Genomic DNA, 14,617 nt, shown 5'->3' on the forward strand with positions numbered 1-14,617 from the left:
TCCCTAGGAAGGAGAGCTCCCAAACGCAGGGTGCTGCTTGCTGGCATTCGCAGTTTCTGCCCCAGAAGGGCAGAGCGCTGCTGAATTCCCTACCAACGACCCAGGCAAGGCTGGGTGCTCTCGTGGGCTGTTATTTCAGTGTTTATTCACTGTGCTCTGGTTGTGAAGCGCGCTGCTAGCGTAAGGAGCTTTATTTCTCTTGTGTGCTAATGGAGCTGTCTAACAGGAGAGCGAAATGCTCAACAGCAGGTGCTGAGCACTGAACTGGTGCGGGATGCAGAAAGCAGGCACGGAGCTCTGCGCCCTCCGCACCTCTTGCCACCCCAGCTGAGGACATCGGTGCCTCTGTTCCTATATTTCTGCGGGAGCTGCGCTGCTCTTATCTCCCCCTCCGCTTGCTGCTCCCGAAGGTGCTTTTTAAGACAGGATTTCAGCGTCTAATTCGAGCGCAGGATCAGGCAGCAGAAAGCGATGACAGCTCTGCTCCCCGGCTGGCAGATAACGAGGTGTCGGTGGCCGTGGCACCCTCCTGGTGCGTTATGGGGAGCCGTGCGGTGCCTGCCCTGCTGCTGGGAGCCCGGTGGAGCTCCGAGCCTTAACACCCTCACTGCAGCACAGAAACGGGCTGGTGCTGTCGGGGCATATGGCAGAAGGGTTAAAATTTAATTAGACGACAGAGCGGCAGCTACCGGAGCTTAGCGGAGATTTGCGTAAGCGGCTCAGGAGGACAAGGCTGCTGTGTGAGCTGCTGGTGGGGCTGAGCTACTGCAGCCGCTGGCTCCCCGCCGCCGGGGCATGCCTGGAGCCTGCCCAGGAAGCGCCGTGAAAGAGGAGTTTTGTTGCGAGGCCGGAGCTGGCTCCCCGCACGCCTTATAAAGCCCGCCGGCCGGCATGCCAGCACCCTGAGCGCCTGGGCAGCCGGGTGGAGGAGCCGCGTTCATCACCCAGAGGAGCAGCCCATGGCCTCGGTGCTGATGTGCGGGGTGGAGGACCTGCTGCTTGGAGGCAGCCGCTTCGTCTGGACGGTGACGGTGGCAGCGCTGAGGCGGTGGTACGCGGGCCGGCTGCGGGCATGTCGCCAAGCCCTGCGGGCATGGTGTGGCCTCGGGGACGTCTACCAGGTACGGGGGAAACGGTGTGGCACCTGCTGCGGGGTCCCAGCAGCGGCACGGGGCCATGGTGGGGGACGCCGGCTGCGTGGTGTCTCCTGTTTGAGAGCAGGAGGCTGTAATGCCACCGTGGCTGGTGTCGTGGGGTGGGTGCTGTCTGCGGGGGGCTGCGAGGAGTCTTGAGTTCACTACTTCTGGGGGCTTCCTCCCGCGGGCAGAAAATGCAGCACAGTCACATCCAGCGGCACTTAGTGCCAGGTAACTTTCTTTGGAGCCTGCTTTTGCCAGCAGTTATTTTTATCCATCTGTATTTATTGTCTCGCATGTAGGCACACGCTGCGTGTCCCATCACGCTGTCAGTGCGAGTGTTTGCTTGGCTGTGGTGAATATTTCAAAGCTGTTTCTCCCCTCTCTCTCCCTGCTGTGTTGTGATAAAGGGAGCTGCGCAGCTCCCAGCACACCAGCTCTTTGTAGTCACCAAGGTGTAATTTCCACGTGGGAATTGTGCTAAAGGGACCTCTCTGTACCTATCTAATCCCAGAGGGATCTGTTCTGTTTAGCTGTAAGGTATGCCAGGAGTCGGAGAACAGCTTTAAGGTGATAAAGTTCTTCCAAGTGCTCAAATGCAGCTGTGCATCTCAGGGCTGACAGCGGCTGTGTTCTTCAGCTGCTGCTCTCCAGAGCCTGGCTCAAAGTGAGAAGAGTTTTAGGAAACAAAGCCTGACTGCACCTCTGTCTGGAGTTAGCGTCCTGGTGGCTGTTGGTGAATTAACCTGTCCTCTATTGACAGCATCACTGCTTGGTGTGGTGGAGAGTCCTAAAGTGATGTGGAAAAGGGCAAAATGAGGGAATGGGTAATGCCAAACGGGGTCTGGGGGTGCTTTGCCCACGCTGAGAGCACAGCCAGGTGCTGGGCACACACAGCCTGGTGCCTGTGCTCCCCGTGCCGAGGATCTGCTGCGGTCTGTGCTGTGTCCTCCCGGAGAGAGGGAATGGGCAGGAACAAAGCTGCTCTCACATCTTAATGTCAGGAATTTCCTAATGGTAATTTCGGGGTGTATTAAACAGATGGCTGAAAAAAAATGCCCTGCAGCTCTTCCTTGGGTTGCGTAACACATTGCTTTTTGTGCTGAAGCCTTGGCTTTTTGCTGTGAAAAATGTTGGCAGTGTCCCGGCTGATTCCAGTGGAAGCAGGACTGAGCCCATTGCTCTCCATGTCACCAGCCTGGCTGGGTGTCGCAACCCTGAAAAAGTTAGTTAAAAAGTGAAAAAGTCCTGTAGTTGGAGCAGCTGCGTGAAAGCACCTTTTCTTCCCTGTGTTTTCGTTAATAGCAGCACCTGGACAGGTGTTAACAAAATCCTTTTTCACCTTGGCTTCACCAGAAAGCTCCTCTCTGGGTCCCTTTACAGTCACATTCCACGTATGAAGATCACAGGTGGTATCTAAAGGAGCTTATGCCTAAACTTCTGCCCTCTGTGATGACTCCAGGGAACATGCATGGTTTGATTAAACCGGGGATAAATTCAGAGCTTTGTCCCCGAGCTGTGTGCTTGGGGCGTGCAGGGGGAGGTGAGAAGTCCTCGTGCTGTTCAGCCCTAGGGGCTGCAGGTCGCTTTGGTCCCTGCTTGGGGCTCAGGTTGCTCTGGGGATCAGTGGCTGTTGTCAGGTGAGTTGGATGCTGTTAACGGGGAGCTCTGCCTGTTTCTGTAATCGCCTCCAAGTTATTGTGGTGGAAGGAGAGCCAGCAGAAGGCTCCCTGTGCTGGTGAGTTGTCCTTCAATGAAGCACTGGCTGGCCTCACGGGAGCCCTGAGCTCTCCTGGAGCCCCAGCAGGGAGAAGACACCGCCACCCCCCTGCTCCTGCACCCGCTCTCCCCTGTGCCTTCCGAAGCAGGCAGGTGCAGGGGCTCTCACGTGGGACAGCCCTCTGGCCGGGCTCAAATCCTCTGCCAGCGTAAAGCCCTTACCTGCCTGAGCAGCTTTACGTGCAGGAAACCCAGCACAAAGCAGCCTTTCAGTCACCTTCTCTTCAGCCCTGTTTCGAGCACGGTGTGGGGAAGTGCTGAGCTTGGGCACTTCCCCAGGCTGGCCTCTGTCTCAGGGTGCTTTGCTTGCCCTCTCCATGCCAACTACAAGGAGATGTGTTACAGGGAGACACGATTCACATCTCCTGGGTGCGAGGCTGGGTGTGGAGGCACCCCCAGGTCAGGCCCTGTCCCACTGCTGATTTGGCTCCCGGTCTCGGCTGTGAAAGTAACTCGGATTCATGTGGCTCGTGGGACAAAGCGCTTTTCCACCTCGGGAAGGTCACTTCCTCAGGGCTAAGGGCAAAACCTGCTGACGAGGCACAGTCACTGGGCCTTGTGCGTGTCTGTCCCGTGCCTACCTGGGGCGGAGGAGAGGAAGCGGCTGACTGCTGCTTCCTATGGGGCGGCGCAGAGGGCTGGGGCAGCGGGACCCCGCTTCCTCTCCTACCACACCTCAACTTCTCTTTACAGAAGTGCTGACAATGAACTTGGAGGTTCTTTTTAATTAATTAATTTATTTTTTTTAAATTAACTCTGGCTGCTTTCCTAGGCCAGTTTTTATTTCAGAGGGGTATGAGGCAGTGCCGTGATGCTGCTCATGCCTTGGAACTGGCTGCAGCCCCCTGCAGCAGGGACGTGACACACGGTGGGTGACCTTGCAGGGACTCAGCCTTGCTTTTACATCTTTGGTCTTCCCAAAGCAGCCCTCTGAGTGTTTCTGCCAGGCGTGTTTCCATCTGAGCTCACGATGTAGAGTTTTCAGTTTGAGTTTGTTCAAACAAAAACAAGGCTCCGTGCCGCTCCGCCCTCTTCCCCAGCAGCCAAACTTCATCACCAGACTGCGAATTTCACCTCATTTCCTCCCCGGTGTCCCGGTGCCAGGTTCAGACAGTGCCTTCCATTCACTGCCCCCTCCAGCCTGTGTGTGTATGTTTTTATGACCTGATGCAGCTCGCAGACTTTGTTGGATTTCAAATGTCGCTGGCGCCACTTCTCAAAACCCAGCTCTTGTACGACAGTGCTGTTACCACGAATGTTTTTGTATAAATCTCCAGCTCAGTTCTCTGCAGTCTGGCCAGCTTGGACGAGAGCGTCATGAAAAAGCAACTTGAAAGTAGTTCAGGCACACGCTGCTTTTTCCATGCTTCATTTCTGAGTGTTTAGCTTGCTGTCGCTCCCTTTCTAGCGTTGCCACTGCTGCTCTTTGCCATCTTGGATGGACTGTCCGTGTGCTTAAAATAACACCCTGCTATCTTTGTCTCCTCATTTTCTGAAAATCAGGCCATCCTTGCACAGTCTGCATCTCTCTCAAAACCTCTGGGTCATAATTAGTGATTAGCAATTCTTCTAATCTTCTGTACAGATGGAGACCGGTTCATTCTCAGAGACTGCAAAGAGGATAAAGCTATCAGCACTGGAAAATATTAGCTTAAATACCCTCCCACACACACACACGTACACTTTTCCCTGCTAATGCTCTGCACTCCATTTAGACGTGCATCAACTCTGCATGCTGGGGAGGAGAGGTGGGGAGACAGAGGGTCATCAAAATGCTGAGAATAGCCCCAACGTGCTGTTGTTTAGCCAGTGGAAGCCATCCCTGACAACCCAAGCAATGTTAATTTTAAGACTGTGGCTTCCTGGCTTGGTTTTCCAGCTGATGTGGGAGGTGGGCTGCGTGGAGGGTACGTGGTGGGCATGAGAGCACCGTGTGGGTGGGTGGCTCCTGGGAGAGAGGAGGGCAAAGGGCTTGGAGGGTGGGAAGAGACAGATGGGGAGAGCAGGGAAGGGCAGCACGAGAAGTGCACGGCATGAGATGTGCAGGCTGGGCAAGCAGGGAAAGAGAAGAGACAAGAATAAAACCAAATGGCTCCATTGAGATGTCAAAACCGCTCCTACTCCAAGCTGAGCACAGCTTGTGAGGAAGTGTGGGAAAACAGGTAGAGAAAAAGAGCAGAAGCGCGCGAGGAGGGGACTGAGGTTATAAAGAGAGCAGCACAAGGGGAGCGATTTCCAGCAAGGTGGCAGCCCTGGGCACAGGGGTTTCTGCTGTGCCCACGTGGGAGCTGCCTGGTGCTGGACTGGCTGCGTCTGGTTGCCACGGTTGTTTTGGGAGAGGAAGTGTGGAGAAAGCCCTCTGGGAATCTGGCTGGGCACACGCACTCAGCAGCCCTGCAGGTCGGTGTGTTTGCTAAGCTGTAGTGAAAGTGGGTAATTCCTCCCCGACAGCGAGCAAGCTGCTTCTGCTCACCAACGGAGCTGGGGTGTGCTGCGCCCTGGGATGCTCGCGTCCTCCGGCTGCTGCAACCTCCTCCTGGCACTCTATTTCTTCTCTAGATGAGAAGGGAAGTTAGCTTAAAAAATATCTGTGGCCCACAGCTGAATTACACACCCAGATGTGCGTTTGTATAAGTTCCCTGATCCTCCAAGGAGCTCTGCCCTTCCCCTTTGTCAACTATTCTTGTCCCTGGTGGTGCTCCAGTAGGGCAGAAGCTGGCACCACCCAGGTAACCTTCACGTCATTTCTCTAAGGAAAAATGACTCACTCTCTATTTTCCGTCTTATTTTGTGGCTTTGTATTCCGTGTTTTGGAGATAAACACAAGCCTGTTGCTCTGAAATACTTTTCCCAAACTGTCTCAGTTGCCACCCCGTAGTTTGCCGGTGCTGTCTGGAGCAGCCAGCTGGACCTGGACTGGCACCCTTGGTCCTGTGCGGCCAGCTCATGATTTTTTCATGAAACTTGTGAAATTGAGAGCTCTTGGAGTCATGAAACAGCATGAGAATACTACACAAAGTAACCATGAAGGAAAAAAGAAGTCCTTGTTTGTAGAAGTGGGTATTGATAAAAGCTGGTTGCTCTGTTAAGGAGGACGAGACACCTCCAGCTGTCAAACTTAATTTCCTGTTATAATTCAAATTATTAATCTCTAGATTATAAAAAATTGTTTGGAGAAGTCCTCATACTTTGTCCTTTCTGTACAAAGTGGTTGCTCAGCTGTTGGGAGCGCAGATCTTTGAAGGAGAGCATCCAGTTAAGTTGCGGTGCCCATCCAGAGCTCCTGCCTGCTGTGTGCTGAAATGCTGATCAATAATGCTGAACTGTGTTTCTGAAGGAGGAACCAGCCTCTTGTTTTCTATTTTGAAGTAAATGCATGTGTAAATTTGAGATCTGATGTCTCTGGTGTGCCTGGCTGGGGGTAACAGACTGCGTGCTGCAGAGGAGCTGCATCCTGGAGTTCTTTGTGTGCGTTTCTTTGTGGTTTCTACTTCATGGTTGTTTTTTTTTGGGGGGGTTTGTTTTCAATGAAAGCAGTCTTAGAAAGCAGTGAGTTGGTTCTGCAGTACCTGTGCTCTTTGACTCACTCATTGCTGTGTCAGACACCCAGAGGTGTGGGAGGTCTCGGAGGCTGAAGTGCCAGAGTGGGGCTGGCCGTGCTCCAAGCACAGCCCCATGTGCCGCATGCAGAAAGCGGCCCCACAAAGGGGTCGATGAACTGTTCTGGGCCTCCACCAGCACAAACTGCACCCCTGGAGACCAACCCTGGCAGCAGAACAAATTCAGATGGACTGCCAAAAGTGTCACCTCGGGTCTGCGCTCCTCCCGAGGGGCGCCCTGGAAGGGAACATGGAAAATGCTGTGCGATGTGTGCCTGGGTGCCTGCAGTGAGGGGTGAGGAAGCAATGAGAGCACTGAGTTTGTTGCCCCTGCTGTGTGTTACTTTACCCAGGTTCGGGAACACAATCTGCTGAAACTTGTTGAGCTGGCAAGCTGGTCCTGAAAGCCCAGCTCTGCTTGTGAGCAACTTCTGGTGGATTGGGCTGAGCTCCTCTGCCCCAAGGTGGGCACCGTGTGTCATGCCCGCGGTCAATAGCTGCTTTTTGGGTTTCCTTTCATGATAAAGGGTTAATATTACAAAGGAAAAAAATAATTGTAATGCTTTCCCTGCTCGCCCCCACCCCCTGGTTTTAACAATTGCATTTCAACCTCTTGTGTCCCCTGACTCACGCTGGTAGGGCTTTTGTTTCTGAATCTGTAATCAAAGCAACAAATGCTAAGGTCACTTCCTTGAGATTATATGGCAACGGAAGAAGTCCGGGATCGTGTCTCCCTTCTTCCTCAGCTTGAATGTACAGAAAATACAAAGGCTGAGTGCACGCTTGTTGTTGGGGACTTCTCAGGTTTCTCCAGTCCTTTTAAATCCAGCAGGGTGTGTGGCTTGGAGGTAAGAGGCTGTATTTTAATTTCTGATGCTTAGCAAAGGCAAATAACTTCTTTTTTATTGTTGTCGCATTGTCTGCTGACTTAAAGATAATGCAGAGCTCGGGAGCTGCGCTTGCAGGAGAGAAGGCAGCCAGAAAACAGCAGAGAGCAAAGTGAGTTTGCTTTCAGCAACCTTTTTGCTTGCTCTTTTTGATTCTGATAGATGAGTCCCCAACAATTTCTGTACCTCTCCCTGCACTCCGCTGGGGAGGTGAGGGGCTGGTTGTTTATTCTCGGCATTTACAGCTGCTTTTTCCTGCTTTTGTTGTTCGCCTTGTCCCGGCTGCTTTAGGAAAGGGCTAAATCCAGGCTTTATTCTGGTAGCTCTGCAGCACTGGAAAAGCAGGTCTGTAATTTCTGCTTACAGAAAAAAACATGTTTTCAGATATTACCCTTACAGGCTGCTCCGAGATACCATTTACACTGAACAAAGCACAAATTCATAAGTCACCAGAAACAGGCAGTCAGTGCCTGGCACAGTAGCTCCTTTCAGCTGCTAATTATTAAATGTCTCATCAGTAGGGCTCCCACCCTTGCCCCCAAAAAAACCTGCCGAGGTTGGCGGTGGGGATGCAGAAGTGCACGTGGAGCTCGTCAGTGGCTGTCGAGGAAGAGGCTCTGATGAGAGGAGCTCGCTCTGCCTTAGCACCGAGCCTGGAGCAGTCCCGGGCTGCCCAAAAACTCGGGGTGCTTGGTGGGGTGCTTGGCACAGAGCTGGCCCTGCCTGGCTCCTCTCCACCACGCAGCCAATGCTCAGGGTTTTGGGTTATTCCAAATAACTGAGACGTTCAGGCTTTTCTTGCTTTATCTGCTTGCTCTGTGCATTTTTATTAAGCTCACAGAAGTTACAGGTGGCTCGGAGGTTCAGATGGACGTGTGATAGAGCCCTTATTGATATTTTTCTTTGCCTCCTGCTTACCTCACGTCTGGCGGCCGGGTTTCCTGAGGGGCCCCTGCCAAGCACGGGAGCAGCTGGAAAAGTCCAGGGAGAGGAAGGGGGAGGAAAGGGCCGGGCTGGAGGATGAACAGGGTGCGAGGACCCTGATGGGGAAGGGATGCAGGTGCCGTATGGGTGGTGGTGGAGAAGCAAGGAGTGCAGCCCGGCACCACGCTGGCTCCAGGAGCCTCCCGCAGGTGCCGCAAGGAAAACTCTGCTCGCTCGGGATCTTTTTTCCCCCTTGCTTCCCAGGAGAGTGCCCGGGAACAAAACATCTCCACGGGCTCCGTGCATGGCAATGACCCGAGCGCAGCAGCGCAGAGCGAGATAAGCACGGCCCTAGCAGACACCGGTTCGTTAGCTGAGTTCTGCCAAGGAAAGCAGATGTTGGATGAAGTATTTCATTGACTTGATGTTTATGGCAGATTTGTGCTGATTGCTTCCTATTAATTTTCCTGATTTTTTAGGACTAGCCGTAGAGTTCTAAGGCCTGCGCATAAGTTTCCTGTTTGCTCTTTTCTTGTTTTTATTTTGAATCCTGTGCAAATCAGCAAATGATCAGTAAAATATAGACAAGTGGCAGAGTCCTTTACATCAGCAGTGCCCTGCAAGAAGAAATAAATGGGAAAAGGAGGCTCAGAGGGAAAGCATGTTGGCGCTTGGCCCCGAAAGCTGCAGTCGCCTGCGGTGGGGGAGAGCGCTTGGGCTGTTGCTCTGCCAGACTCCGTCAGCCCCCCCAGCTGAGCCAGAACATGAAAGTCAGTTGATGCTCTGCAGGAGCCAATTTTGTCTTCATATCTTCAGTTCATGGTGCTATTTTAGGAAGGTGCCATGCAACCCAGAGAGCCTTTAGGCTCCGGTTCCAGGCTGTGTGTTTTATCTCGAACTCTTTGCCAAACTTCATGCAGAGCCAACATTTCCTTGGAGAGCATCATCAAAGGGGCATTTGTACCAGCTTGCACTCAAGTGAGTAACCTCCAGCCTGTCTGGTCTTAAAACATGATTCCTGTGCATGGTGTGATCCAAGGCCAGCCTTCAGCAGGTCCCCATCCCTGCCTGGCTCCTGCTGGGACAAGAAGCACAGGGAGGTCTGCAGCCCTTGGAGAAGAAGGAGGCAGCCATGGAGCCATGCTGGCAGCATGGGACGGGTCCTGAGGTGTCTTGCTTGTAGCACGAAGGGTGAAAGATGTAGCCAGCCACCTCAGTGCGTTGCCAGCTATTTAACGTAAAGCAGATCCTGGCTTCTGTTGAGGTTAATGGCAAGATAGCAAATGATTTAAGGCAAAATGCTGGCCCTGTTGCAGTTAACACCAAAGTTCATCGACTACCCTGGGGCCAGGACTTCAGCCAAAGGCTTGGTAACAGCCTGGAGATGGGACAGGGGAGGCAGCGTGTCTGGAGCCGCGTGCTGCTCCCTGCACGGCTGCAGAAACTGTGCCCTTCAAAGGGATCAGGCTGGGAGGGGACCGGCGTGTTCAGCCCCAAACCCTGCCTGCTTAGAGGGGCAGCAGCAAGGCAGGGTGTGTGTCACTTCCCAGACCTACCCCTCGGTGCTTTTCCACCCCTGCCCATCTCCCACCCATGGGCTCCTACCCACAGCCACGGCCTGCAGAAAGGCCGGCGAGAGGCACGTTTCAGGCATTTTTTGGATCCTTTACAAAGTTTTCATAGGAATGCTGGTATAAAACCAAATCCTTGTTTGTTATTTTTCTGTTTTTTTTTTTTTTTTTTTCTTTTTTTTTTCCTGAAAGCTTCTTGTGACCCTGAGCGCTGGACCACGGTGAGATTTTGTTCTCCCAGTAAACACCCTAGGGAACTCTGAGGTCATTTATAAAGCGTTACAACTCACAACTTCTTCCCTGCTTTCCCCCTCAGCAGCACACAGGCCCCTTCCTTCCAGCGGGACAGCCCTTTGCTTGTATTTTCCTGGGATGTGCCTGGTTAGGGCAGCTCTATAGGGCAATACATTCTTGCATCTTATTCCCTCCTTTTCCCAGGCAGTGTCTGCAGCCCAGATATAAGCCGGCTGTGTCCGAGTCAGAGAAGCAGCGCTGATTTAAGGCAGCTGAGGATCTGCTCAAGAATGCCTTCATGGCTGAAGGAGGGGAAAAAAAGGATAAAAAAAAAAAAACACCTAAATCCTGATGAAAATCTGAGGTCAGCGTAGGGGCTTCAATAGCAAGCTTTGAAATCTGTTACAGCCTTATGAGTTACAGAAGAAAGGTTTGGCAAAAATACCCTTACAGGAAATTACTGGCGTGGCTTTATAGCCGGTTAACTGCAGCTCAGGTAGGGATTTGGGGACGAAATCCTCTAAGTGCAGGGCTTGTTCTAGTCTGGACTCGTGCACCTGCAAAGCAGTGCTGCTGCCTCTTGGGCAACAGTCAAATAAAGAAAGTGGTGAGGATTTGGGGGGCCCCCATGTCCCCGACCTCAGGGAGGTTGTGTCTGTGTGCTGAAGGGCTGGCATCTCATAAACTGGGGGGGAAATAGTTCTTGTTTTTTACAATCCCGTAAGATTTCCTTTAGTTCCTGGACTGCTCAAGCTGCTCTGAGGGCCGTGTCTGTTTCAGGACCAAGGGATCCAGTTTTTGCAAGCTGTGCTCTAACACACCAGTGTGATTTCTTGGAGAACTGATGCTGAAAGCTTTGTGTGCAGGATGGTTGAGTGAAAATGGTCCCCTCTTCTCCTCTGTGGATCAGCAGTGGGGTTTTCCTTACCTAAACATTCATAGCATTTATCTGCTTGCTTGGGCAGTGAAGTTTAATTCCATGTGGCTGCCCCATGAGGAGCTTACAGCTCTGTGCTGTGGGGAGCAAAGCCCTGCTGTCTGTCATACCCGGGTATTTTCCAGGTGCTCACTGACAACCATGCACAAGCACAGGGATTTATCACGAGGAAGGGAAGAGGGGTTTATGTCCTGCTTCAGGAGCTGGTATTCTGTCAGCTGTTTTTTTTTTGACCTAAGTTTTTTTTGGAGATTTCCTGTTTACACCCTCATTACTTTTTTTCTTATTTTTGTTTCTGAGTTTGATGACACAGATGAATGTCTAAAAATGTTGGAAGTAACAACTGGCTTGGGCTACGGAGGATGTTACTGCTGAAGAGAAGTAGCGTAAATATCCTGTGTGTTTTTTTCCCCAAATAAACATTCAGGCTCAGGATATTACAGTGAATTGGTTTAAGCAGCCAAGACATAAGCTTTTTCTCTCTGCCTTACTTTTTTTTTTCCCCTTTTTAAAGGACTGACATCTCGGAAAATCTTGCTTCCATTACTTTACATGGAGAATTTATCTTAGTTTTTGTCACAAGTGAGGTGGAGGAAAAAATGTGTTTTTCTTCTTTGACTGACTGCTGTTAAGTGAACAGTATTAACATAATATAAACCTAAAAATGCAGAACAAAACTTCTTCCTCTCACTTTGTAAGAACTCCTGGCTAGACTAAATCTTTCTGGATATTTTAACCCATTGTTCCTGAGACCCTTAGACCTGGAATAACCCCATAGATCCTGAGACTTGTTTCTCCTTCATTATATTCACTTAAATAAATCAGCTTTTTGGTGGAAGCCCAGTGCTACTATCTGCCTCTGTGTTAGGGGGGGCTGCAGAATTGCAGTAATACTGCATCAGACGGGGTTTTTATTCTCTTTCCTTTTCCTTTCCTTTTTTTTTGAGTTTTATATTGCTTGCTTGGGTGATTTTGGGAAACAATAAGAATCCAGCAGCCCTGTATCTCAGGATGGCTTTGCCATTACATTGGCAAAAACAATGTTTGCGTTGCATCGCTCTGCTAATTTCCTATTGAGGATGAGATGATACGGGGATGCTTAATGAATGTTATGCTGCTGCTTTCTGTGCTAAATAATAGCTTAAATATTAGCAGCCTTTTAAAAATAACTTCTGAAAAGACTGACTTGGGTGCGTGTTGCAAAAATATAACCAAATTGTTCATTTGCACAGACAATGCAAAATCAATGAGAATAGGCTGAAAACACAGATGTGAGCCTATATATATCTCAAGGGTGCTTGTGCTGCCCCTTAACTGAGCCAGACAGCTGTGCTCAGCTCATGATTGATTGGTCCAGCTAAATAGAAAATCAATTACATTGTTCAGATTAGCGAGGCGTTCTGAATTAAAGATGAAAACGTGTCTGTGAGGGGCTTCCAGGGCACTGGGGCTCGGGCAAGGAGGAGCCCTGCACCCGGAGAGCTGAGGACCAGGTCCAGCCTCCTCCGGAGCCCAAGGAAGCTGGCCAGGCAGATGGATGTGCTGCAGAGAAATAATCACACCCGTGTCACTGGGGGAGTTTAAAAACAAGTCCTTCAGCTCCAGGAGCTAAGGGATTCTGGTTGCTGAGCTGAAGGCACTCTTCCAGAGCCAAAATCCTTTATATCCTGTGATACTGTGGTGGCGTGATGCTTCTTATGAAGCTCCCCAGCTTTTCTTCAGGCACCAGGAGAGGAGCAGACCACTGATACCTGGTTTGTGCTGTGCTTCTGAGCTGGTCTCTCAGCTCTGATAGCCCCTGAAGCTTTCTCTTCTGCCCCCTGTACGAACAAAGTTTGGAAAATGCGAGGAGGGAGCTGCTGCTTGGAAACGACCGCTCATGTGGGTGAGGTTCCTGATGCAGGATGGGTTTGTGTTGCTCCCTGATGGTGATTGGGAGTGATTTGCTTCCAGTTGTGGCTGTAAATACAGAGTAAGCAGGAGAAGTGCACTTTGCCCCATCGGGAATGGGGTGGGGATTTTTGGAGCAAGCTCTTGCACATCTGCAGGAACCACGGCGCTGGTTGCTAAAGCCTTGGGTCTGCAAGAGGCGCCTGAGGGTTGGTGTTTGGTCTTCCCTAGTTAACCCTGCTGAAGATTTGAAGCCTGCAAGCAAAGCTGGTGGTCACCCCAGCAGATCTGTGCTCCTTGACGGGGCTCTGGTGCGACGTGGGGAGTGCCCACATTGTGCTGCCCTGAGGCTCTGCCTCATCGCCCTGGTGGAGAAGACACCTTAGCAGGCACCCAGCCGTCAGGTGTGCCCATATAGAAGAATAAAACTATTTGAGAGCATCCAAAGGAAGGCTATGAAGATTGTGAGGGGTCTGGAGGGCAAGGTGTGTGGGAGTGCTGAGATCGCTGGGTTTGTTCAGCCCTGAGGAGAGCAGGCCGAGGGGAGGCCTCATGGCGGCCTGCAGCTCCCTCACAGGGAGCGGAGGGGCAGGCGCTGAGCTCTGCTCTCTGGGGACAGCGCCAGGACCCAAGGGGACCGCATGGAGCTGGGACAGGGGAGGGTCAGGCTGGGGGTTAGGAACAGGGTCTGCACCCAGAGGTGGTCGGGCACTGGGACAGGCTGCCCAGGGACATGGTCACTGCCCCGAGCCCTGAGTTCAAGAGGTGTTAGGGCACGGCTCCCAGCCACGGGGTCTGGTTTTTGGGTGGTCCTGTGCAGAGCCAGGAGCTGTGCTCGATGGTCTGTGCATGTCCCTTCCAACTCAGGATGTTCCTTGATTCTGTGATTTAGCTTTCCAGTATTCTGGGAAGCAGCTGTGTGTGCGTTGTTTTAAGATGAGATTCCCGGAGTCCCAGGTATTAAACATTAGTCACCGATTCAGGAGGAGATTTCAGGAGTTGGATTAGTTGGAGGTTTTTCATGTTTTTTTAATTGGCTGCTGGAAGAAAATTAGGGCTTGTTTTTACATGCAGACTACCACGATGACTTTGAATACTACATACTATTTTGTTTTAAAACCGGTCCCATGGTAAGCGTGTAATTTTGCATTACGTATACGATGTGGGCCACTGCTAAGAGGGGCTTCGCTTTCCTCTTGAGCTCCCTGCTCTCTCCTCTCCTTTGCCTTGGACCTAGCAGCAATGTGGTTTGGTTCAGCTTGCTGGCCCACTGGGAAGCTGATTTAGGCGGTGGTTTTCTCCAAGCAGAGTTGTGAATATTCAGCCCTTCTGAAAATCAGACTCTTAAGCTGTGTCCTTACATTTACTCATCGATAAAACCAGGGATAATTATATCTTGCCTATCATCAGGGGCGTTGTGAGGTTTAATTACTTTTAAGGTACATTGTGATCACCTTGGGTGGCTGAATAGGAGGAGCACAGGTTGTGGCTGGTATTTCTTTTATGTTTTAATCTTGCAGGCAACCTTCCTCTCTCCTCAGCACAAGGCTTTGTGTATGCGTTTGCTATAATAGAAACCTTTTTTTCCTTAACAATAGACAAGTGAGGCAATTAAAACAGTCAGAAGTGATTAATGTGATTTCACTGGGTAAAAAGCTAA

General features: G+C 51.3%; 1 protein-coding gene across 8 annotated transcripts in view; it reads left to right on the plus strand.

Moving 5' to 3' along the window:
- Positions 1–14,617, plus strand: part of FRMD4B (FERM domain containing 4B) — a 115,489-nt gene that overhangs the window by 41,517 nt on the left and 59,355 nt on the right. For 2 of the 8 annotated variants that reach the window (XM_068694493.1, XM_068694494.1), the window contains exon 1: positions 755–1,121. The exons of 3 other annotated variants lie outside the window; for them this stretch is intronic. In XM_068694493.1, coding sequence (XP_068550594.1) covers positions 960–1,121 — 162 coding nt within the window. In that variant the 5' untranslated portion in view covers positions 755–959. Of the gene's footprint in view, positions 1–754; positions 1,122–7,200; positions 7,363–14,617 lie in introns of those variants that run through there. 3 more of the 8 variants (XM_068694496.1, XM_068694498.1, XM_068694495.1) reach the window with 3 other exon arrangements.

Source organism: Anas acuta, chromosome 11, assembly GCF_963932015.1.
Source record: "Anas acuta chromosome 11, bAnaAcu1.1, whole genome shotgun sequence".
Classification (NCBI taxonomy): Eukaryota; Metazoa; Chordata; class Aves; order Anseriformes; family Anatidae; genus Anas; species Anas acuta.